The following is a 26,175-nucleotide window of genomic DNA, read 5'->3' as shown; positions in this document are numbered from 1 at the left end:
ATTTTAATTCTTTTGGAACAGAGGGTGGTGGTGATGGCAGTAGAAAGGTCAGATAGCAGGGAAACCTTTCCAGTTTCCGCCAGAGAAGAAATGGACATACTACCTCTTCTTTCTGAGATCCTGAGGTGGGGGGGTGTTGAGGTGTTTGAATGGACAGAAACAGTGACTGGTTCCACTGAGAGAGAGATCGAAGAGATGTAGGGGCACAGTGCCAGCCAGTCTCCCACAACCAGAAGGAAGGATGTGTTGGGTAATAAGATTAAGAGAAGACAAGAAATAAACATATTAACCTTTATATGTATTTCAAAATATACAAAAGAGAAAACTTAGGCATAAAATATATCTTCAACAATACATAAACATAACAACAAAAAATAAATAATATAATACAAATATACCAAAACAGCAGGGAATTAAGCAGTGAGCCTAAAAGGAAAAATCAGAAAAGGCAGAAACAAGTAAGGAGAAGAATACTTCTCTTATACAGAGTTCACCACCTGATTCAATTATGTTCACAGCCAAAAAACAATCTCTTGTTAACTCTATAGTTAACTCTATTAAAGCTGTAGATCTTGCAAATATCCAACAGGATGAAGATACATCTGACCACTTGAGGCCCAAAGTGGGGGGGGGGAAAGGTGAAGTAAGAGAAGGAGGTGGTGTAAGGACTAAAGGTGGCAAGGTAGGAGCTAGAAAGAACTATGGTGTAGACACTAGATAGATGGTGATATTCAAAGTGGGAAAAGAACAGCTAAAAGTTCCTTAAAAAGGGAGGAGAAAAAAGCATAGGCTTAAACTGAGTTTGACACCATGCCATCTGTCTGTCCATCCATCTGATCATCTTGATTCTTGAGTCCTGTGCTCCACATTAGCTTGATCTTCTGTACGTATGTGTCCCCTTTTGTAATAAAGGGTACATATCTAGCTTTGCCGTTTCTTTCAAGCTCCTGCCATTAGCTACTGAGCATTAGTCGAGATTTATTGCCACATCTGAGGTGAAGGATGACATTGGCTGAACAAAGTACTTCATTTTATGAACTGTATTTTTATGGTGGATGTTGCACAATGTATTTTTATGGGCCAACCAAGTCTGTATAATAAAAAGTGAGGATATGTTTGTATATAGTGATGAAATACTGTATACTTAATAAAGTGTAGTTTCCTTACATTAAAAAGAAAGCCTGGAAAAAAATGCTTTACAATTTCTGGAAATGTTGCATTTTAAAACTTTCCTCTGGGATGGGGGGGAATCCTTCTGCAGATTGTGGTTTCCTTGGTGAATGGGCGTCCAGGAGCCATGAATTTCTCTTATTCCCCTCTTCTGCGGAATTTCACCAAAGCGACGAATATTCGCTTGCGCTTCTTGCGAACCAACACTCTCCTTGGACACCTGATGGGGAAGGCCTTGAGGGATCCTACTGTGACCAGGAGGGTGAGATGCTTCTAGATTTCATTTGAATGTCAGCCTAATCACTGGCACTGGAGCAGATGAGAAATGAACTTAGTTATAAACCAACTGCTTTGGAAGAACACCAGGTGTGCTGTATCATAGTAGAAGCTGTAAATATTTCAGCGCCTCTATCAATTTCTAATCAAGCCAAGTAGGTAACAAATTGTCAGTATGTTGTGAAATAAGGTTAATTAATTAATCAGAAGAGATTTCAACAGTAAAAGCAAAAACAGTGCATCCAGATATTAGTCATATTGTTAGGTTATAGATACATAATAGGGTCCTTTTAGATATATCCCGTACCAAGAGTCCTTTGGATAGTGCAATTAATAAAATTGATTTTAAAAAGCAGGATAGATTCAGTATAGAATCATCTTCAGTAATATAACATAATGTAAAAAATAAAAACCACAGAAAACAAAATAGTGACAACATGAGATATTCTTTACCTGGTGCTGAAAAGATAGATCCTGAGCAAGCCTCTTTGTAGAGATGACTTGTAGGCATCACCGCTCTTTGTCTGGTAGACATCTGCCATTCTTTGTTGGGTAGGGCTCCTGAGAGAAGACTATCTGTAGGGTAGATGTTGAGTATTGCTAACTGGTTCCTTGAAATTTGTACATAATATTTTTCAGCCCTCAGTCACTTTTTTTTTTTCTTGGTACAAAGTTCATGATAATTCCATGATGTCATCCTACAGTTGTTTTGTGATAATAGTAACACAGGTATTGCTACCAGGCCATTATAATCTTCCAGCTTTATCCCACCACCTAAATCCCAGCCAGGTTTGGTGATTACCAAGCACAATAAAACTGCAAAGGCTACCCTTTTCTATTTGTAAGATACTTAGTTTATTGCCCAGCCAAGAATGATTTTTCTCTTAAGTGAGTATTTATGCCTCATGATTTTCTTGCACTGGTGAAAATACTTGAACATTTCCTGCAAACTGATAAAGACAAAGCAACCTCTGATTTTCTAGTATTACTACAGCATCAAAGATATCAGCATTGGAGGACGCTGTGTTTGCCACGGTCATGCTGACGTCTGTGATGCCAAGGACCCTGCAGATCCTTATAGGTAAGTCTTCCTTGAAAAAGCACCATAATCAAGTAGATTGGTATTTAAAGTATGAAACAATTTTTGAAAGGAATACAAAGGGACCTAAAAATCAACATAATTGTCAATGTAATGATCACATTTATGATAAAAGACAAGTTATAAACTCTGTAAAAAAAGATACAGTAAATAAATTGGTCACCTTCTTCATCAGCAGCACAGCCACCATGACCAGTACTGAGACGTACTAATGGCTACGTTTCAGCAACATTTCCAAAACAGTGTGTTCTTCATGATGGTCAAAGGCAAAAATCTCAGTCTATTAACTTAATGAAGTGATGAAGTACACGGCAATTATTTCCATTTTCCCCTTGTTCTCCCAGATCGGTTCTTTTGGTTCATTGACATAGAACTTTCAAATGCTGATTCTCTTCCAGGTGCTGATTTTAGACTAGAATGACTCAACACTAGTATACTTACAGAACCATCTATTCCACACAGATCCAGCCCATCCTGTGTACTCATCCCAAATGGGGCTGCTGATGATCCCCACCCTTTTGAGACAGGAGGAGTGGGCTCTGAAGATGTGTCTTCTCAGTAGTAGCTCTCTCTTTAGGAATACCTTACCCTCTGGAGTACGGGAGCCTCCACCATATTCACCTTTTGTAAGGTGGTTAACACCATCTTGTTCCACCAAGATTCAGTGGCGGACCTGAACTGCCATTTTAGCCTTCTTAATATTGCTTTTATGTTATTTATTGTTTAGTTTTTATCGTTATTGCATTAAAGCCAGCTGGAGGTTTTGGAATTGGAGTGGTATATAAACTCTTGTATAATAAATATTATATATCAGTATATATAATATTGCTGTATAATATTATTGCTGATCTGTCCTTTTTGGTGTTCTGATCTTCCACGTGCATCTGATTTTTTTGTAAGATTCATTTCAATACCCAGGCTTCAATTCTAAAGACATTTATCTGGAAGTAATAGCCATTGAACATAATGGGATTGTGTGCTTAAATTGTTCACAAAAAATGCCCTTGACTTTTGCAGTGTGATTCCATGGGTAAAACCTAAAGTATTTCCCCAAAGCACTAAAAAGTTTTCCTTAAGTATTTTTAACCACTTTACTTCAGAAAAAAATGAACCTGAATCATAGCCAAAGTGGTCCTCTTGAGGATGAAGGAAAACAACCTGATTCCAATCTCTGCCCTTTTTTTTTTTTTTTACATTCTCTTAAGAACAGAAAGAGACCATTTGTACTTCTTATATTAAACCAGTTCTGAATTGTTTCTCTGGAGAAGTTTCTAATGCTGGGAAAGGTGGAAGGAAAGAGAAGAAGAGGACAACCAGCAGGAGAGGGGGGATGGACTCAGTTACAGTGGCAAAGGGGGCACCATTTGAAGACAACTTTGGATGCCAGATGGTGAGACTTTTAGATCAGAAGGCACTTTTCTGGTTCCTGGAAAGGGGTGTAGAACTTCTGTGAATACATCTGGAAGTAATGAGGTTGTCAGAACAAAACTGCAAGAACTTCTGATCATTGATGGTGTCCTGTCTCAGGCCAGGCACACACAAAAGGTAGTTGCAAACTTTTACTTGTAGCAAACCGCAAATGAAAAGTTAGGTACAAACCCACACAAAAGCAATCAAGTTCTCAGAAGTCCAACAAACTTGTCTAAATAAAGAGTTCAAAGTCCAAGGAGCAGGCACAAGAATGGTCAGGCAAATCCAGTCCAAAGCATTAGCAAGGTCATCAGCCAGTCCAGGTTCCAAGTCAAAAGGCACAGAGTCTAGGTTAGCAAACAGTTGTTTCCAACACAAGTCTCAAGCTCATAGCTCTTCTTAAATAAGAGCAGCCCTGGTGGGGCTCATTGAGGAGGGCAAGGCTTCTTTCTTGCAAGTAACCTTACTGACTTCCTCTGCTCTGCTCTTTTTTCTGCTCTCCAAGTTCTTGCCTTGGGAGGGGGTGGCAATTCTGAGTCCTTATCTTCCATGAGCGGCAGCAGCTGTCCCCACTGATTGCTGGCCAGCCCCACCTCCTCTGCCTGCTCAGGCAGCTGTTCATCCAGTGACCCCAGAGCTGACTGCTCATCCTCCAAGGCCACTTCAGGAACTGACTGCTTTTCTTCGTCTTTGGACTCTAAATCTGAGCCCCCACCCCCGCCATGACAGATGGTGCCAGTACTTAAAAGAATACTTCCTTACCTTACAAGGGCAGATGCAGCCAGAGGAAATGAGAAGCATGATTAAAAGAAAACAGGAAATTCTTAAATGGAAACAAATTATATCCAGTAGAAAGTTTGTTGAAGACATGAACTTGGATGGACCAAAATGAGCTACTTTAACTCAGGTGATATCATGATAAAGCATTCAAGGTATGACTCCATATGAAGAATTGGTGTGACTATGATATCGAAAAAGGGCACTATGTGCTCAGTAATAACAGAATCATATCTGGGAAGTATCAATGTTATACAAGTATGTTCCTTTAGTACAGACACAAATGTAGAAGAAAGAGACTGAGGAATTCTATGGTGAATTGCATAATGCAACAAAGGCTTGTAAAACTGGTAATAAATTATTGGAATGCAACAATTGGAGAACTGGAGGAATCTAGTGTTCTAGGAAGGCTTGGATTGGATAAAGATAGTAATTCAGGATAATACATTTTTGTGAAAATACAGTGGAACCTCGGGTTACGAATTTAATTCGTTCTGTGACTCTGGTCGCACCCCGAATTGGTCGCAACCCGAAGGAAATTTCCCCATAAGGTTCAATGTAATTACCGTTAATCCGTTCTGGCGTGGAGGACAGGGAGGCGGCTATTGCTTAGAGGGAGAGTCCCCCTCCCTACGACCACGTGTCAAGGGCGGAAAATGGCACGGACCACGTGTCAGGGGCGGAAAAATGGCCGCGGACCACATGTCAGGGGCGGAAAATGGCTGCGGACCACGTGTCGGGTGGAAAAATGGCCGCGGACCACGTGTCAGGGGCGGAAAAATGGCCGCGGACCATGTCACAGGAGGGAAAATGGCCGCATATCCTGCTCGTACCCCGAGGCGGAGTTCGCAAATCGAGGTAAATTTTTGCAGCCGGAGCTGGTTGTAACCCGAAAAGTTCATTAACAGAGGTGTTCGTAACCTGAGGTACCACTGTATATATTGTTTAATTATTTATTGCAAATACCTTCTTCAAGCAACATAAACATTCTACACTTGGACATCGCTGGATGGAAAACACTGGGATCAAATTAATTACATAATAGGAAATACAACATGGAAAATAAAGTCTAGTTAGCCAGCACACTTCCATATGTTCTTGTGGAACATACCATGAAGTTATCAAATATATGGATTTAATAGAGAAAATAGGCATGTCAGCAAGACATCCTGGAAAACATACAATCAAATCAATGTAATGAACTGATATAAAATGCTTACTTATGCAGAAATGAAGCTGAGAAGTGATGGGAAGAAATAAGAGACATTGTGACAATCAGAACAGAAAAAAAAATTTCAAAGCGAAAAAAGATTGAAGTGGCTTTCAGAAAAGATGGAAAATGAAGGCTTGGGGCAAGAACAACAACAAATGATGAGGAAATGCAAGACTTCCAACCTCAAGCAAGAAAGAACCAAAACCCCCCAAAAAACCCTCACTCAAGAGTGCAGCCAAATAGAGAAAATTAATAATAAAAAGAGAAATGTGGATTAAAGATATCCACAGGAACAAGGCTACTCAAGAGTTAGGAGATAACAAATCTGATAGAGGCAAAGGGATTCAAGGAAAAAAGACTGTACTGAAACCCTTTAAAAACAGGACAGAAATGTTTGGGAGAAATAATTATATGTAGGACAACTAAAAAGTGAAGATTGACAGGCAAGAGAGCAGTTGTCAAGTAGGAAAGTACCAAGTGCAGAGGAACTGAAGAATTCCTTAAAGTAGCAGGAGAAAAGGCAGTTAAAGTGTTAATAGCTGTATGTCAGCAAACATGGAGGAAAATGGTGTGGCTTAGATATTGGAGCAGACCACTGTATATATTTATATGGAAAATGAGAGATGGCAAGAAGTTGGATAGATTACTGAATTACATTGATGCAGTAATTCCTCATACAAAAAGCATTTACTTAAGATTTTACATAGAAAAGTAGAGCCATATATGGAGAGAAAAATAGCCATTGAACAGACTGGTTTCAGAAAAGGCAGAGAAAAATGATAGCTAACATAAAATTGATGATTTAAAGAACAAGAGAGGAGGAGGAGGAGGCTTAATTTTGCTTCTTGTCTATAGCAAGGCCTTTGACTAGTTAAATCATGCCAGAATGTGGAACATATTATGGCTAATGGGTGTACCAGAACACCCGATTATTCTTCTGTGGAAACGTTACAATGAACCAAAAGCTACTGTAAGAACTACGTTTGGAGAAACAGACTGGGTAAGGAAATGAGGTAAGGATGCATAGTGATCTCATATTGGTTCAAATTATGCATTAAATATATTAAAATAATGGTAGGATTGGAAAAGATAGTACCTGGAGGCAATATTGGAGATTGAAACATGAATAGTTTGTGATATGAAGAAGACACTACTTTGAACCTAAACCAAGACTTGTTATGAAAGTAAAAAGGGAGAGTGTTGATGTTAAATACTAAAAGAAAAGTAATGTCAAGCAATGTGCTTAGTGAATTCAGAATGCACGGCATAGAAATGAAAATGGTAAATTGTTTTGTTTTCTTGAGCTCAAGAATATATAAAGATGGAGAGTGCACTGAAATTTAGGAGATTAATCCTAGAAAGGAAGGCGAACTTTAAACAAAGCATAGGAGCATTTCAGTGACAACAAAGAGCAGCATTTTTGTTCAGTGTTAATGTATAATTATAGAAATGGATATTGGACTTGGAGATGGCTACTGCCATGGATTGCAAGAAGAACTAATCATGGATCTAATAAATGCTGACTGGTGCTTTGAAGCATTGATGGACAAGCAGAAATTCCCACAATTTGAGCATGTGATGCAAATGGATGATGGATTAGGGAATGAAAGGGAAGACAGTGGATAAGGTGAATAGATGAGATCAGAGACATTACTGGAATATCTTTGGAAGTACTACAGATAATCGCTGGAGTCAAGTTTAGATGCTGAGCATATGTCCATGCAGGCACCGGGAGCCAACCTGAACTTGATGGTATCTAACTTACAAATGGTCATGGGAAGAAGAAGAATGGAAAACGTTGCCTTCTTCCTTAGGAATTTTGCTTGTTTGCTTGTTTGCTTATTCATTCCATCCACTTGCTTACCGTTAAAACAATCAATGGTGATTCACAACAGTCTGGTAAAAACGTACAGTCCATTAAAATGTCCATGGTAAGCACCAGGAACCTAGAAATTGTAAACAATATAAAAGAGCAAATCATCATCATCGTCTTCATCATCATGAAAAAAATAGACACCAAGAATGCAAAACAGCAGTTCAATTGAAATTAAGAAGTGGCAACAGTGTGTGCGTGTGTCTGTGTGTCTGTGTCTGTGTAAACTGCTTCCTTTGATGTTGTTTATACTCTCCAACCCCCAGTTCTCTCTTCACACAATAACCCCCAAATAACAGCTGTTCTGTTCTGTTCTTTTCGGTTCTCCTTTCTTTATCCTAACTGCACAGCTATTCCTATGCCACTTTGTTATTTATTTAATAAGCACGGAAATTGACATTGAAGAAAAGCTCACGTGTGGATTACTGGCATATAAAAAGTCCTAGTTGCAATCCTTCAAAACTCCTGTGTTTTAGTCATAAGACTCATTTGTTTGATTTACAGCAGACTAAACATCATTTGGAACAGAACTGGCTGGGCCATCTATTTTTTTGGCAAATAATGTTTTCTGTATCAATATTCTGAATCAAACTTTTCCTTCAAAAATGCAGCCTTTCATTTTAAAGTCCAGTATAATCTATACTAAACTTTCAATCTAAGTTAATTTCTATATCACTTCATGAAAAATTGGACATGGTATCTGGAATCCCTATCATTTCCACCCATCTTAAACACATCGAAATGTTGCATGATTTGTAGTTATGACTCAATAAAATAAAAGAACTATTTTCTAAATGTTGGTAATACTCCAGAGTTTACTATCTTGGTCTACTGAGCCAGGTCTGACTAAATCTCACATTTTGGGTCTAATCACAGTTGTGTTTTCCAGATGTTTCTGCCCAATAACTGATGTTCAAGATATCTGTACCCTTGTATTGAAAGAGTTTGGAGAAAGTTACCTAGGCAGTTGTTCAGGGCCTGAACAGTTTAAGAATTTGAATACCTTCATATATTGAACATGGGCTCAAAGAATTGTAGTGTCCGCCCTATAAACTATGCCTATTTTTTTTTTCCAAGCCATTTTCTCATATACAGTTTAGGTGGCCACAAGCCAATACTGAATAAGAAATGTTCTTGTCTGCAGAGGCATGAAAAAATAATTTTATTCCATGAAATAATCATTTTCAAAATAGTTCTGATGTTTTAGATTTGCATTTGTGCTTCAGGTATGTTTTGTAGCAGTTCTGTGTGTGGAAGTAGCACATGGATGTCCTAACAGGAGAGACCTCATTTTAACTGAGACATTAAAACCATTTAGGGAGAATTCCAAATCCAGTTGAATTTGTCAGAAATTCCTCTGATCCTTTCAAAGGTGCCTAGAAGCAATTTCACACCCAGGCCCCCCCCCGCCCCCCGTGTCCTGTTTGTAGTATGAAAGTTAAGTTGCACTAACATGCAGGCCCAGGCAAGAAATTACGTGGATAATCTGTTCTACTTGAAGTATTTTGAGATATAAAAAAGGAATTGCTGAAAAAGGAAAGAAACAGAAACACCACCACACACATTGCTTTTGTTTGATTTGTCCCCATCCATTCCATATATCACAATTAACTGCAAGATGGAAAGATTTGGCAGTACTCCAACCATGGAGGAATGGTTGGCGAAATTGATAGAAATTGCTGACATGGCCAATTCTTTGATTAGGGGAAGGTCATTATTGACCTTCATCGATGACTGGAAACCCTTTATGGACTTTTTGCGTAAAAAATAAAATGATTTTGTGACTAATGGTTTTGATGGTTAGAAAGAATAGGTTATAGAAAGAAGGGAATTATGATATAATCTTAGAGAAAAGGGTTTGATTAGAATTGTATGTATAACTGTCGAGAGGAAGATTGGAAGCCACTTCTTTGTATATTTTTTCACGTTTTCTATTTTCTTTTTTCCATCTTCTTTTTTCTTTGCCTCTTTTTTCTTTCTTTTCTTTTTTCTTTTTCACATTTATTATATTTTTTCTTTCAATGTATTTCTTATTATATATGTAAAATCTTTTAATAAAAACTATTTAAAAAATATATCAGAATTAACTGCATGGGAACCCAGCTAAAGCTCAGGGCAACATGATATTTTATTTATACAGTTCAAATTCCTTCTCTTCCTCCTCTGCTAGTTCATTATTTACAACGGGTCTTTTCTCTTGGGTGAACTATCTTAGTAGACACTAAGTAGTATCTAAGTAGTAGTAGTTTTTGGTAGCCAGGAGACTTCTCCATTGATGATGCCCTGGATGAAACAATCTGGGGTTCTCTGGGATTTTTGATTCAGAGAACTATAGATGTTCTATTATATCATGCCCCTATGTATGGGGTTTTACATGCTTTCCCCCCTTTTGGCGGGGTGAGGAATTTCTCTGTTTTAACATAGTGCATATCCTGTATGGTATCTTTCAGTACACTGACTGCCAGGAGGCAACGTGTGACCGGAGGGGTGGTGGTAGAAGTCATATAAAATGCTGTTCATGGGGGTATGACATAATACAACATCTGCATCTCTGCTGGGAGAATTTAAGGAAAGGTGAAGCTGTAAATAACAATCTGATAGCTATTATGCATCCCTTCCTACAACACGGCCGAGCACCAGAACCTAGATAGCTTCTAAAGCTAATGCACCATATATAATCACCTAAAGTGCCAAGGTCGGTGAATTCAATTCCCATTAGAGATTTGAACCCCACAGAATAACATTTGGCTATCCCATATCTATGGAGTCCCAGTGAGAATGAAACTGGACATGTGGTGCTAATGTAAATTATCCACATTACCCTGTGCTCTCATGGGAATGAAATGCTTCTATTCCTGTGCCCTTGCAACAATTCTATGCACCTTATTTAAATCATGCAGAGGCATGACTGATTCAGACAATCCTCCTGCAGGCCAGAACCACAATAAGCTACTTATTCTGACGCTGCCCAGCTAGATGGCACCACCCAGGTCATCGTGGCTGGCCTTTAAAAGCTAAGCAGGGTCACACCTGGGTTTCTCTTGGTCTTCATACATGGGTGTCGGAAAGGAAAACACAGTTCTATAGGGAAGAGTGGGAAGCTGAAAAAAAAAGGTTGGAAGAAGACAGGAGCAAACGATTTATTACCAAAAATTACATGGATGTGTCCATGAAGAATTGAGCATCATTTGAGAGAATTCTTCTTATTTTTCTGACATACCATTTCTACCTCTTGCGGATAGATCTGTGAACCAAACACAAGCCTTGTGCTTAGTTCTTCAGAGGATGTGTGGATATGGACAAAAATAAAATAGGTTTGTGCTTTGATATCTCCTTGCTTTCAAAGCCACATGTTAATACAAATCTCTCTGTCAGATTGGATTCAGAATTCCTTGTTAATACCAAATAACAAGATGGGCTAAAAACACAGCAGTTATTTGAAGCTGCAGATAGGCGAATTAGTGGTTTTGGAAAGTCCCATGAATATTGTGATGATTACATCAACCATTTCCTCTAGATACTTTCTTTATTATGTTTTCTTATCATTTTCCCAGAGAAATTTGGGATCTTCCCACAGTGGAATTCCATTACTTTTTCTCTTGTGGCTGGTATCAGTAAATGCTAATTGCTGCATGGACGTGTTTTCTGAAATTATTTTACAGCGAAATCTGTAGTAGAACAAATAAGGAGATAAATTTTTTTTTTAAGACAGAAAAATCATGTTTTTTGATCCCACGTGTTTAAAAAAGAGAGGGCAAACGAAAACTGAAAAAGAGAGAAAAATCAAAGAGGAGCAAGAACAGCTCCGTTTTTAACTCAGCAACAAACCTTGATCACATTGAATAAGTTTGATTAGTTCCCCCCCCCCCATAATGTTGATAAAGAGCCAGTTCATAAACCAGAGAGCAAATTGCATTTCACCAATCCTAATCTGAAAATTAGGAATGTACAGTCTTTCCATTATACCAACGTAATATATTTTGCTAGATCCCATACTGTTTGTATATTGATAAAATTCCTAACTCTTGGTATATAGATCAAAACCACATCCAAGCATTTAAACCATGTTACTCTTCCAAAAACCATAGTCGCAAATATGAATATTAAATTGAAAGAGAATGATAGTGGAGAAAGCCCATTTCCTATGTCTACTCTGTCATTTTAAATTTACTTTAATTTAAATTTCCAGCATAAGGATGTTGGCAAGCAACCTTTTTAGAAGGTTCTCCAAATTATCTATAAACATGAAAAATAGCTTAAGTCTCATCTTAAGATCATCAGAAACATATTTCATGTTCTTTACTCATTGATTTGTCAGTATGGGCATAGGCCTTCCATTCCTAACCACAATGACCCCAAAGTGATGAAACGTGCATTACAGCATCACAATTTAGATTCTGCACCTTTGTCCTTCCTTTTGTTCTGGGCTTCTGTTCTGTGACTTTATACTTACATCATGACACAAGTACAAAGGAGCCAAGTTTGTGTTATGGCACTGCGATGAATATTTCATCACTTGGCCCTCTTTATGGATTATCTATGAATAGGGGTGTCACAACTTTCTATAAGGAGGTCTAGTATTATTAAATTATCGGCCTGAAAAAAAAATCTGCAAGTGAAAGATCTTGTGCTACATCTCTAGCTTTTTGAAACCTTGTTTTTGGTAACAGCTGTTTTGCAGGATGTTCTTGAGTCACATCTCATTAGTGAAGAAGCCAACAGAATACTCAAGAAGTGTGTGTCTGTGTTTGCCTTGCGTAGTGTATATATTCACTAGTGAAAAATGTAAACTCTTAGACGTTGGCAGATTATTCATTCTCCGCAGTACCTGACATATGCAGTATCGTGCAATGATGGGGAAGCACAGACATGCTGGAAGTCTTGGCTGCCTCTGCCAATGAAACATATGGAACATTTGTTCCTTAGTTTCTAGGCAGAGCTCAGTGCAAAGGGATTTAGTTTTGGACTTAAACGGAAGAAGGTTTGGGGATTGATTATGATGACATTGGCAGCTGCCATTTATCAGAATATTTGTCCATTCAAGTCAAATATTATGGGGCTCAAGGGGCTTAACCTGTCAAATAGAGTATAAGTGACTTAATAGAACATACTGTATATATTCACAGATTTGTGGATAAGCAGACCCTCCAATTTTTAACCAAAATACCATGGAAAATGCATCATCTGTGGATAAGCTAACCCCCAAAATTTTCGTATGTTTTAATTTTCACAATTGGCTTATCTGTGGGTGGGGCATTTTTCATGGTAATTAGGTTAAAAATTTGAGGGTTGCCTTATCCTCAGATGGGCTTATCTTTGAGTATGTACAAGTATCTTAAAAAGTATTACCATATATACTCACAGATAAACGCATCCATGGATAAGCTAAACCCAATTTTGGGGGTATATTTTGGAGCCTAAAATTCTCAGCATATCCACGAGTATATATGGTACTCTGTTCCGATTGCTCTGATGCTGGGAGAGATGTTTGACATCTTCTGATACAACTTGACATTTTTAATTGGAGTGATTGCAGCTGGGATATCATGAGCCTTTTTAAAAAAAAAAAAAATTGTTTTTATTAATCCATTTTCAAGCAAACATATTTAAAATACAAAGGAACAATCACCAAAGAAAAAAGGGGGGGGGAATTACACAAGAAATTTACAGAAAGAAGCAAAGAATCTATAATTATAACTATATCCCAAGTTCATCTGATTTTATAAGGCTTTAAAAAAGGAAAACTGACCTTTCTAAGTTCACCAAGCCTGTCCAAGAATGTTTTCCAGAGGGAGAGATGAGACATTTTCTGATTAACAGAATACATAATTTCCCCCAAAATTGCTAAATCACACATCTCTGAAATTCAGTCCTTTCTACCTTGAATTATAGGGGTATCATAAGCCTTATCTGTTCATTCCAAGTGAAAGGATAACAGATGAGAAAAGCCATCGAATTGTGTAAACCGTGGAAGTTTCTTCCCATCACCATATGGCAGGGTTTTTCAACTTTATCAACTTTAAGATGTGTGGAGTTCATTCCCCAGCCAGCATGGGGAATTCTGGGAGTTGAACTCCACACATCTTAAAGTTGATAAGGTTGAAGAACCCTGCCATAAGGAAACATCAATCATATCTTTTCAGCCTTAACAATTTTCACCATGCTTTCAAACCTTCATCTGCAAATATAACGACTGCAAAAATAATACATTTTAAATAAAAACTCTAAAGATAGCAGCAAAGCACCCAGAAGCTTAATTCTGTGGCAACGACCATACTTTGCATGGCAGTGCCACATATATGCCATTCTATAGTTTGCTAATGAGCATTTTTTTATCCTGTGTTATAAAGGATATTAATAAGCGCACGAGACAACCCTACATTTATCCGTGGTTTCAAGCCATTAAAGCGTCATTTGCTTTTTTTCAGTTGAAGTTGTGTTTTGATGTTGCACCTTTCCCATGAGTAGGTTTTGATGTTATTCTACAGCTTGTGACCAAACAGCGAATGAATCTGTGTTATGTGAAGTTGTTCGTGAAAAAGGCATTCCTAATCTTGAGAGCTAGGCATTCAAAGCTGAATTTGAAAGCTGTGCGCGTCCCTTCCACTCTTCAGTCCTCTCTCTGTTTCTGGAAGATTTCAGTGCTTTTTATCACGTCCTGTTACGATGGACGGTTGTCCACATGACTTCTGCATCCTCTCTAAGTGATTCAGAAGCATTTGGTTTGCATTTTGTGGGAAAGAATGTTGTACTTTGGCCTAATCCAACAAGGCAGTTCATGTTATACATTTTCTTGGAAGGAAATGCATTTTTCTTGTGTCCGTTTCCTTTGCCTTTAAGGCTCATCATTCATTTTTGTCAAGATATCTGGGATCATGTTATATCCATTGTTAGACTCTGAAGTGGCACTGGTGGCTTCAGTTCCACGGGGTCTGCCCTCTTCAACAATCTGCTTTTCTCCATGGGTTCCTAGAGACGACCTGTTCCTACAGATCCTTCTCATGATATATGAGCTGGTGACATTTTAGCAGATTTTGTAATGCTGTCAAGATCACCTTCTTTCTGAATGTGGACCAAAGAGGAGGATGCAGAAAACTCAGTGATACTTCTTTGAAAAGATCTTCCTCCTTTCCTGAGTTAAACTCCAGATATTCATCTGGGGAAGACATTAGCAAGACATTTGTGACATACCCATCAATTGCAGCAATCAGATAAAAGGTCCTAGCATTTGCAGAAAAATATCCATGAGCCCATAGGTAGCTTGATGACCTTCATGGCCTTTTATTTCCTCTCATGCATTGATTGCCATTTCTTCTCTTTCATCCATTCATGTAGTTTTATTCATCATCAGTACAAAGGGCCAGCCCACATTGTATGATACAAGAAGGTCAGAGCAGAGCATGGGTGAAATTTCTGAATCACTTGCCATAGATGGGCTCATCTGTGATGTCTACGTTTTACCCTCACCCAAATGATTTCATCTTAGTCGATTGCATCTAAGAGAAGAGCACTGGGACTGTTTATGTAAAACTCCCTGGGAATGTTTACTGAATAGTACAGAAAGACTTAACCTAGATAAATACATTCTAACCGATTTCAAAACATGAAACATGACCATTGGTGTGATTCCAACCTTTATATTTATCCATTGATTGCATCACCTTCGATGTTATATGCATCAGAGACATCATTTTAGTTTATTTTGTATAAGCACAAGTATTAAAAGTATAAGGCACAACTATTACAAAGATATAGTGTAAGATTTTAGGGATGCCTGAGTGTGTATTTACATTTCTGTAAATTTCGTGGCAAAGGGGTATATTTGCAGATTACAATGATAGTTTCAGACAACTTTTTGCACACACCCAGACACAACAGTCCATGTTCTGGTGACTGCAGAAGGATATAGCTTTATTTCTTCTACATATTGGCTAGGCTCCTGTATCATGCTAAGCCCAATTGTTTGAACCTATAATTATACTCAGCAATAAGCCATAATAGCTGGCTTCACAAATGAAACTCCTCTGCTAGAAAAGATGGCACAGAAATCATGTTAAATGCTAGAGCAGAATCTTTCCCTAAGTTTGTCTACTGGCTACATGCAGAAGCAGATGCTCCCTAGAAATTTCTGCAGTAGTTGGCACATCGGTGTCTGTTTTTTTTTAATAGAAAATGTGTCTATTTTTAAGCCCTGGGTTATGAACAAGTGAACAGTGTGTGTGTGCCATGTGAGGGAGAGGCAGGCCTGGAAGGGGGAAATGAGTAATTGTACAGATAAAAGCTGGAACAGGACTTTATTAACCGTGCAGCTGACAGATAGTATTTTCCTTGGGTGGGTACTGGGGAATGGAATTTTGTAGCATGAGGTCACCTCTTGATAAACCAGCAGACAGGACAAAATTTTAAATCTTGCCAGGAACTTTCAGAATTGCTTTTTTTTTCTTAATCACTGCAAATCTCAGCTGATGAAATCCAAAGGGGAAGGGCATATAAATTGAATTTTTGCATAAGATCTCCCTGCTGAAGTGAAATGAGTTTGGGCAATGTTGCATTTTCTAGTAGCTTTCCCTTGTTCCACTGGGACTTACACAGGCCAAATCCTTGATGGGTTGTGCTTGATATATTTTACAGAACGCAAAAATCTCAGTTGTAAAATTAAAACGTAAGGATGGAAGAGTTTCTTTTTAAAGGCAAGGAAGTGTAAATCTTTGACAAGGGCCACTGAAAAGAATTGGGTTTCCTAAACCTTGTCCCAAAAGTCATTACAGTAGTCCTTGACTTATGACCATTCGTTTAACAACCGTTTGAAGTTACCATGGTGCTGAAAAAAGTGACTTACAATGGGTCCTTGCTGCATCCCTGCAGTCACATAATCAAAATTCGGGTGCTTGGCAGCCAGCATTTATGATGGTTGCAGTGTCCCTCCCAGGGAGCTTCTGACAAGCAAAGTCAATGGGGGAAGGTGGATTCGCTTAACAGCCATGTGATTTGCTTAATGACCACTTAATGACTGCATTGCTTAGTGATGGAAGTTCCAGTCCCAATTGTGGTCATTAGTTGAGGACTGCCTGTAGTTGTATAAGAATAATAGTCAAAAGCAAGTTTCCACAACCTTGAGATATCTTTCTATAGATCCCAGCATCTATACCATCACTCAGTGGTTGTTAGATGAAGTGAATTGGAAAAGGATAATAGAAAAGGACTGAAGAAGCTCTTGAATCATGCTAGCCAAACTGTGTGCCCATTTTATTTTTCATTGACACGTTTTTCGTACAGTTGTTAGACAGGATGTTATACTTCCTGATGTAAATTGGGCAATGCTTCTCTCCATGGCTAGTAGTGGAGGTATGTCTTCAAACTTCTCCGTACTTCCTGAAGCACATTTTTTTTTTTTTTTTGGCAAAGTAGACATTCTCTTCTGCAGTAACAGTCAAAAATATAGGATGCAGGATTCTTTGAAATGCGATCATAGTAACACTATTCAGAAATGTTCCATAACAATAATGAGTACAGGGGATCTTTGTTATTTGAGAAGGTTCCTTCCTGGCCAATCAGCTGGACAACAAGGCCACATGTACAAGAAAGTGCTTTCTGCTTGCACAAAAGCCTGCCCACCATTTTCCATGTTCATAAAATACACAAAATGCTCTTGAAAAGCCAGGCATATGAGACCTTTTACCACTGTCTGGTCTGTATTTTCCAACCACGGAGAGGCAGTGTTAATAGTGAAGACCATAGGCCACCTGGTACTCCAAAATTAGGGGCATATAAAAGTGATTGGTAAGATATATCCATACAGATTTCTGCATCTGATTCACTGCTCTTTTATTTGCAGGTTACAGTGTGACTGTCAACACAACACCTGTGGTGGGTCATGTGATCACTGTTGCCCAGGCTTCAACCAGTTGCCTTGGAAACCAGCCACTACTGACAGTGCCAACGAATGTGAACGTAAGTTTTATAATGACCAGAATGTGACTGATATGACACCCTCTACCCGTCCTTGTACTTCTGTGCCCCCCCGTTTTTTAAGGTTCATGACACAAGTCATTGCAAAACCAGAAGTGAAGGCACTTGATGTTCTGAATGGCCTCTGCTGATCACACAAAGGGTTAAAAGAGGGTGCCATTGGGACATTTTCGTGTTTGCGTGGCTTTGTAAGCCAAAGTTGGAGACATCCATTTACATTTTAATCTCTTCTTTCCCAGCCGGATGAGTATCCAGCTTGCCCAGCAAATGCTTGGATTTGTTCTGCATCAGACTGAGGTCTTGGCTAAGAAGAAAGGGGGGGGCTATGGAGCTGTAGAAGAGCTAAGATGAAGGGGTCTTGGGGTACACTTTGCAGAGAAGCTGTGCTGAGCCTAGTTGTGTCTCCTTTTTCATAGTTACACAAGGTCAGGAGCGAGCAGTGTATGTCAACTATTGTTTGATTTACAGGTAGACCTCACTTACCAACCACCTCGTTTAGTGGCCATTCAAAGTTACTACAGCACTGAAAAAGTAATGTTGCAACCAGTCCTTGTGTTTACGACAGTTGCAGAGTCCCACAGTCACATGATCATCATTCTCATGGTTCACAACTGCCTTCCAACAAGCAGAGTCAATGGAGAAGCTGGCAATAAAATCACAAGTCACAGTGACGTGATGTCTCACGTAACAGCCACGGGTGATTTACTTAACAACCACAGTGGAAGTGAGGTCGTAAGCCCATTGTAGTCACATGATGTTTCGCTTAGCAACCATGTCGCTTAGCGACAGAGTTGCTGGTCCCAATTGTGGTTGCTAAGTGAGGACTACTTGTATAGCTCACCTTTCTGCCCAAACAGGATTTTTGGGGAGCCCAACATTGTACAGTGGTTAAAAGAGCTGGAGTAGGAGCAGGGAGACCCAGCATATCGTCATGGGTTATCCAGAGATCAGGCTAGCCAGGGAAAGCCAAGGCAGTCTAATGGCTAAGGTGCTGGACCACAATGGGGAGACCTAGTTCTAGTCCATCCTTGCACATGGAAGCCAGTCTTAGACTTTCTCCCTCAGCCCAGCCTACCCCCCCCCCCCCCCATTGTGGGAAGAAACAGGAAGAGGGAACTTCTGAATGGAAGGGAGGATGCTAATCTAACAAATAAATAAACTTAGTAGTACTGCAACATAAGATTAAAATAAAAACAGAACCAAAAATAGAACTTTTAACATTGTCCTGAAAATAATTCAAAAGGGCTGGTGGAGAATAGATTTTGGCTCCTTGTTTTTAATGGCTGGGGGTATCAATCAATACAGTTCCTGAGGGAATCTGTTTTATTTGGGATTGACTCAGGAGAAATCCTTTGCACGCCACCCAGTGAGCATCTGAAAGCCTTTTTAAAATCTTAGAGCCTGGCCAGGGTGAAAATTAGAGAACTGGTTCTCAAAGAGTCAACTTTAAGACATTTAGGCCTTTGAATGTTCAAATCAATCCTTTTCCCTCCCAAATTGGCAACAGTACTGAGTCTTGGCCCTAGTGTCGCACAACACTTCACAGGATCCCTGCTGTTTCACATCTGTTGAAGTTCCTGGCATTCCTCAAGGATGCTTGACGTAGAGAAATTAGACCTTGACTGGATTCAGAAAGCTAAGCAGGGTCACACCTCGTAGTTCTTGGATGGGAAACCCCCAGGCAATCACAAGGTTACAGCTTAGAATGGAAGTTGACAGAGCAACCAGGAGCAAAACAATGGAAAAATGTTGGCAACCTGGTGTTGTTGCCAAGAAAAGGACTTGGAGTCACTAGGTATGGGGCTTGATTCAAAGGAAACTTTACGTTTACTTTAATCCAGGTATGAATGATGCTTGCTGATGCTATTAAATTGTTCAGGATGGCTGTAGAGATGCAAGGATCACAACTATATGGATGAAGGACTAAATAGCAAATGCTGGGCACCATACATAGGAGGCTATACATATTGAAACAAAAAGATTCCAACTTTATAGATTGGATAATATATATTGGACAATAGGGCTTGGATCGATGGTGTTTGTGGCTAGATGCTTCAGTCAACCTCAAACTTGCATATTTCTAAGCAGGATTTTTATTGTGCAATAATTCTACCTTAAATGTTGAATTTTACAGAGGATCCAACATAAGTTTATAAGCCACACTGTCACATTACTTCATTATTATCTTGTAACAGAACGATGGAGTATTTGCACAGTGCCTTGAATTGATAGCATTAAGAGCTCAGTTGAAGAAGACCAATTCCATATGAAAGGTTATTAGGCAAAGAACTGATATGAAAAAATACAGAAAAGGGTAACCATCAGAGTTCATGGGATTGGAAACTTTAAAGATTGGAGGCTTAGAAACTTTAAACATTGGTGGCTTAGCTTATATAAAATGAGAAAGGCTAGAGATTTATAAAATTATGCATGATAATAGAGAATACTCTGCTTAGTGAAATTGACAAAATAACATGAATGGATTATGGATAGTTATAACGAAATAGTGTTTTAAACGATTTGTGGTTTGTTCATCGATTTCCCTGCATTCTGCAACAATTTATGAGTTTCTGGATTCAGTAAGTTGATGAAGAAAGCACTGTTTTAATATTCCAAGCCTTCAGTCTTTTTTGTGTAGTATTATTACTAGAAAACATGAGTGATTAACCAGCCTTTTATAATAAGCAAATATCATCTTAAATTTAAAGTTACCCAACCAACCACATTTTTCCAGGGGATGCAACAGCTATTGTCATATCGACAATTCAACAATTATTTCTGCGATTGCAAACAGGGCACTGTGTTAAGCAGAAGTTGTATCAGCTTTTGATTGTCTTTTCTGTTATTTCAGCCTGTAATTGCAATGGCCATGCCTACGATTGTTATTATGACCCAGAGGTTGACCGTCTGAAGGCCAGCAAGAACCGTAATGACCGTTTTGAAGGAGGTGGTGTCTGCATTGACTGTCAGGTGAGACTTGGTTGAAATAACACAACCCCAAAAGCATGTTTGTCTTTTTGATTGTCCTTTGTATACTTAAATCCTCTAATACTGGTGCTAAAGAACTTGAGGGTCTTAGGAAATCTTTGTATATTGAATTGTCTTTGCTAATTTTAATATGGATATTTATATTTTTTATTGTTTTGGATTTTAATTGTGAGCCACCCAGTCACCCTCTGGGGGAGATGGGTGTCATAAATTTAATAAATTAATAAATACCATCAAGTTATATTTGAGGACAGGCTTCTGTTCTTGAGTTTAATTTTGACCATCAGTCCCATTGGCATGGCCATTGATGTATAATGATGGAAATAGAATAGAAATATACAGGAGGGATCCAGGTCATAGGAGACCATCATAAAATTGATATCTGAAAATCAAGTAATTCAGGTTTTTACACTGAGGCAGATCCTCAACACTCCTGATATATAATTCAAATCTTAATATATATCAAAAATCAAGAGCTACTGTGCACATTAATGCTGTAAGTATTTATTCATTTTATTTATTAATTCAGTGTATAGGACTGCCCATCTCAATGAGTGACTGAAGTAAGCAAATTCTCACTAAATGCAAGTAATTATGTGTAGCAAGTGTTCAGAAAAGTCAAGATGGCAGCTATGACTGCAGAATTAAGCCCCACCCCTGTTAAATAAAAAGAAGGTGGGGCTTCAGTTACACAGTTAAAGCCACCATCTTGGTTTTTTTGATCTCTCCTTAGGATGCCCTGACTGTAATTTCAGCAACATTGCCAGTGAATAAATATTAACATTTATTGTACTATTTACCTTAAAATATTGATAGTTCCAGAAAACTTTGTGGGTGTCTATTCAGAATGTCACAAAAGCAAAAATGAAAAAAAAAAAAGATTTAGACATTTGGAAGGAATTAGCTGGCAATTCGAGCTTTTGTAGTTCATCGAGTCACAGATCCCTCTGCCACAGTATACACATATTAACATGGTGGTATGCTCCTGTGAATTCAGGCAAGTTTACTCCTCAGTAAACATGTCTAGGATCACACCATCATTATAATTTATAACGTATGTACATACAGGTAGTCCCTGGGTTAAGGACGCCTGGTTTAAGGATGACCCATAGTTAAGAATGGAGCCTATTGTAGCAAAATTTGGGTTAAATACACAGTGATTCGAGTTAAAAATACAATGGTTTGAGTTCATTACACAATACTACTTATACAATATTATACAATAATACTGTTCCGGCTTACATACAAATTTGACTTAAGGACAGGGAACGGAACTCATTCTTAAACTGAGGACTCCCTGTATCTCAAAGACTCTTCGTATGTCCATTAAGTTTTTGATTGTATGTACACAGATTTGAAACAAAACAATTATTGTGGCTTTTCTTAGGTATTGAGAATGTCACAGGTATTTTTATTTCTGTATAAGACACATTCCCACTAATTACTGTTAATAATTCACGCAAGCCAAAGCAATAATATTAAAAAAAAAACAACCCTCCCCTGAACTGAGATGACTTGTGGATTTTGTTCTATAGTTAATATTAACTATGAAGGGAATTTTTTTAGAAAAATAAGAATCCACTGTTTTTTAAAAACAAAAACATGCTTGTCTAGCATAATTAAAACTGTTCCGGTTTTAGAGCAAAGTTCGTGCCTTTATACTCAGAGACAGGCCTTGCTAATTTAATTAGGACTTACTCTATATAATTTTGTTTTTATGGCCTTAGCAAAGTTCTTTTTCCCTTTAAAACTATGTATCTGTCTGACTCATAATGTCTCAAATTAATGGCAGCTAACGGATGAATTATTTTGCAGCATCATACAACAGGCGTTAACTGTGAGAGGTGCAGCCCAGGATATTATAAATCCCCAGATCATTCCATAGATTCACCTTATATTTGCTACCGTGAGTATTTTCTCTGTGTTCTGTACACATGGAACATCCCTCCGAAACATCCCAAGGGGTGGAAACCTTATGAGACATCATCATGAGATATGAGGAATAGCCCTTAAACAGAAAAATAGACTATGGGTAGTCCTCACTTAACGACGGTAATTGGGACTAGAATTTCCATTGCCAAGGGATGTAAGATCTGACATCACATGACTGCGCCGCTTAGCAACGGCAGTTCTGCAGTTCCTGGTTACCATTGTTAAGCAAGGACCGTGTGGGTCATTAAGCAAGGACCTCATGTGATCACAACTTCCTGCCAGTTTCCCCATTGACTTTGCTTGTGGGAAGCTGTTAGGGAAGGTCACAAATCGCAATCACATGACTGCGGGATGCTGCAACAGTTAGAAATCAGGGCCGGTTGCCAAGCACCTGGATCGCGATCATGTGACTGCAGAGGGGCTGTGACAGCTGGAACTTCGAGGACCAGATGTAAGTACCACTCATTCAGCACTGTTGCAAGTTTGAATGGTCACTGAATGAGTGGTCATTAAGCAAGGACCACCTGTACTTATTGTCTCTTAAATGTGCTGAGATGCCTCACTAAATCTTTCCTGCAGCTTTTGGATTGTATTTTACATGAATGGATTTTTCTGCACATAATGCCTGGTGCTGTTGATGACTGCTTTTCCTAAAGATGTATTGAAAAGAATCTGTCATACATTTTGGAGATTGCAAAACACTGAGGTTGATGAACAATACTGAAATCCAGACAGGGCCATGATATGTGTCAGCTTTCCTCAAGGTTCTTGCTATGGGGAAAACAGGCAGTGATTTCACTTGTACTGTGTGTGGATCTAACTTCTCTATCAGATTCTGGTGTGGTTGAATATTTGACCACTGAGGGAGTAGAAATGAATTGTAAAACTTTGAGGAAGTGTGATACAGTGAAACTCACTTCAGATATAATGAGAAAAATGGAACTACCAGTGACAGGTTTACTTCCAGTTTCAAGTTGAAGGGTGAGAATGATTTAATGCATCAAGTAAACCAAATATCTCATTTCTAGGATGGCATTGATTATTGTAACTCTGTATTACAGCTTTTTGTCATTTGTTATTTTGTTCCTGTGATTGGTTGGTTTTAACCACCTTATTGTAATGGAGAAGTGAGTTGCTCCAATTTTTTTCTGATTGCAGCAGCATATGAGCCCCAGTGCGTAAATTAAATTAATTGAATTAAATTAAATTAAACCACAAGGCGATCAATAGAGCATTCCATCATCTCTTCTTCCAGGCTGCAACTGTGACTCAGACTTTACCGATGGCACTTGTGAGGACTTCACTGGCCGCTGCTACTGCAAGCCAAACTACTCGGGGGAACACTGTGATGCTTGTGCAGACAATTACGTGGACTTCCCACATTGCTACTGTATGTATTAGTATTGGAACTAAGCGCTGGTTCCATAACTCTTGAGTGCCTACCACTCTTGAGGTATTGGAATCTTTCTGATTAATAACGAAGTTGGCTCCTATTTGCGAAATGTTCAGAAGGGTCAGTTTGGGGCTAAGCCATTTCATGGAATTGGAAGGAAATGATGGAATTTGAAGTGCAGATGATATTTTGGAATCCAGAAGGGACTATTTATGGAGAATTTGTTTTGGTCTAGTGTTTAACTAGTGACTTTCTTGTGACATAGAATTAATGTTTGTGTTGTCATCCGCTTCATCTAGCCATGTCTATTTCATCTTACAATGCTACTGGAGAGCAAGTCCTCCCAGCTGGGCAGATAATAAGTAAGTTTTTGGTTTTATTTTCCCTTTTTGAAATTCTCATGCTACTTAGTAGTGCGATTATCTCTTTCTGATATTTCTAGCAGGATTTCTCTAGAGATCAGGATTCTTCTGGGCTTCATATCTACTCTGCCTGATGGTTCAACCCCTGTCCCTATTTTTCAGACTGTGACTGCAATGTTGCTGGAACAAGAGGGAACACCTGCAGGAAAGATGCTCAAACTGGATTGTGTTTGTGCAAACCTAACTTTCAAGGGACACAATGTGATCAGTGTGTATCTGGCTACTATGGACCAAGTTGCCAACGTGAGTAAACCTACCCTGAGCAGTGATGTAAAGCTTAGGAGAAATTTCCCTGGGAAAACTAGTTTTTGAAGTATGGTTGAAGGAAGAGAGAGAGGTGGTAGGATCCAGATGTGACAGGAGAGAGTTCTAGGCGTTGAGAGAAACTAAAAGCGCTACTGTAGCATTTAATTTTTAGACAGTTTCCTTTCTTCAGGTTATATTTTGTTTTATCATGTGTTTATCTATTCATATCTACTTGCAGTGGGAGAGAAGAGAAATTTTGATTTCTTGCCTCGTGGTGGAAACTCTATAAAATATTGACTGCCTTAACTCACTGATATTGCTGGGACTGTGTGGAGGCTCTTGGTGTCTGTAATTATGGTCCTAAATGTTGAACCTCCCTTCCCACAGCTTGCCAGTGCTCAGGCCCTGGATTCTATGAAGGCACGTGCGACAACGAGACTGGACAGTGCCTGTGTCGAACTGGGTTTGAAGGCTATTTATGCAATCAATGTGCTCCTGGCTATTTCAACTACCCACTCTGTCAGCGTGAGTTGTCAAATATGGAAGAGTAGTTGCTGGGTGGTTGGCACATACATATTACACCAAGCATTTTTGTGGCTATTTCAAGTGTCAAGATCTCTCCAGAGAGAGACTTGGACATGTACAGGAATAGACAATGAAGTCAAATAGAGGCCAGGAGGTGCTGTGCCTCAGTCCCTGCTTTGGGTTTATGGAATAGCCCCCCTTGGAATTAAGACTTGCACCATCCTTCTTAACATTCTTAAGATGGAACCTTTTTGTAGAGTGTTTGGTGATTAGTTAATTGTTGCCATTTTTTCATTTCAGTTTAACTGCTATGCCCCATTTTTGTCTCATATTTTGATTGTGTTATTTATACTTCTATTATTATTCCATATTGTTTACAAATTTGAATTTAATCATGCTTACTGTAGATGTTTTAATTGGTTGTATGTTTTATTGAATCGCTGTAAACTGGCATGAGTTTTTATTGATTTGGTGGTATCTTAATGAATAAATCTATCCATCCTTCCATCCAGACTAGACTTTTAGCAATGCAGAGTTGGTATTTTCATGAGTATCCATTCTTCCTCATTGGACTCCTGTTTCCTCTTCATTAATCCTTATTAGCAGTTCCAAGATCATAGCTTTGATCATAACCAATATCACTCAGTAAGCCCAACTGATAAGAATTTAGTATTTGAGATAATTATGTCATGCCAACTAACTATATATTTCCATTGTCTATATCAATAACCCTGGAAGAAAACAATGGCCAACCACTTCTGTATTGTTGCTAAGAAAAATGCATGGAGTTGTCTCTAGGAATCAAGGTTGACTCAAGAGAAATTTTATTTTTTATTTGAGAGGTGACTTTTCACTTCTTTGCTGCCCAGTTTGGATTTTTAT

The 26,175-nt window shown here is 38.7% G+C and overlaps 1 protein-coding gene across 1 annotated transcript in view; it reads left to right on the top strand.

Annotated features, from left to right (window-relative positions):
* Positions 1-26,175, top strand: part of LAMA5 (laminin subunit alpha 5) — a 188,098-nt gene that overhangs the window by 71,188 nt on the left and 90,735 nt on the right. Inside the window, exons 5-13 of the mRNA XM_088153275.1 lie at positions 1,262-1,432; positions 2,430-2,527; positions 17,654-17,769; positions 20,639-20,757; positions 22,591-22,681; positions 23,963-24,097; positions 24,400-24,462; positions 24,625-24,765; positions 25,156-25,293. Coding sequence (XP_088009401.1) covers positions 1,262-1,432; positions 2,430-2,527; positions 17,654-17,769; positions 20,639-20,757; positions 22,591-22,681; positions 23,963-24,097; positions 24,400-24,462; positions 24,625-24,765; positions 25,156-25,293 — 1,072 coding nt within the window. The remainder of the gene's footprint in view (positions 1-1,261; positions 1,433-2,429; positions 2,528-17,653; positions 17,770-20,638; positions 20,758-22,590; positions 22,682-23,962; positions 24,098-24,399; positions 24,463-24,624; positions 24,766-25,155; positions 25,294-26,175) is intronic.

Source organism: Python bivittatus, unplaced genomic scaffold (genome assembly GCF_059951505.1).
Source record: "Python bivittatus isolate LINGU-HERP-01145 unplaced genomic scaffold, Pbiv_v1 ctg000700_np1212, whole genome shotgun sequence".
NCBI classification, from domain to species: Eukaryota; Metazoa; Chordata; class Lepidosauria; order Squamata; family Pythonidae; genus Python; species Python bivittatus.
The sequence above is the reverse complement of the archived record's forward strand: the minus strand, read 5'-3'. Positions and strand labels throughout refer to the sequence as shown.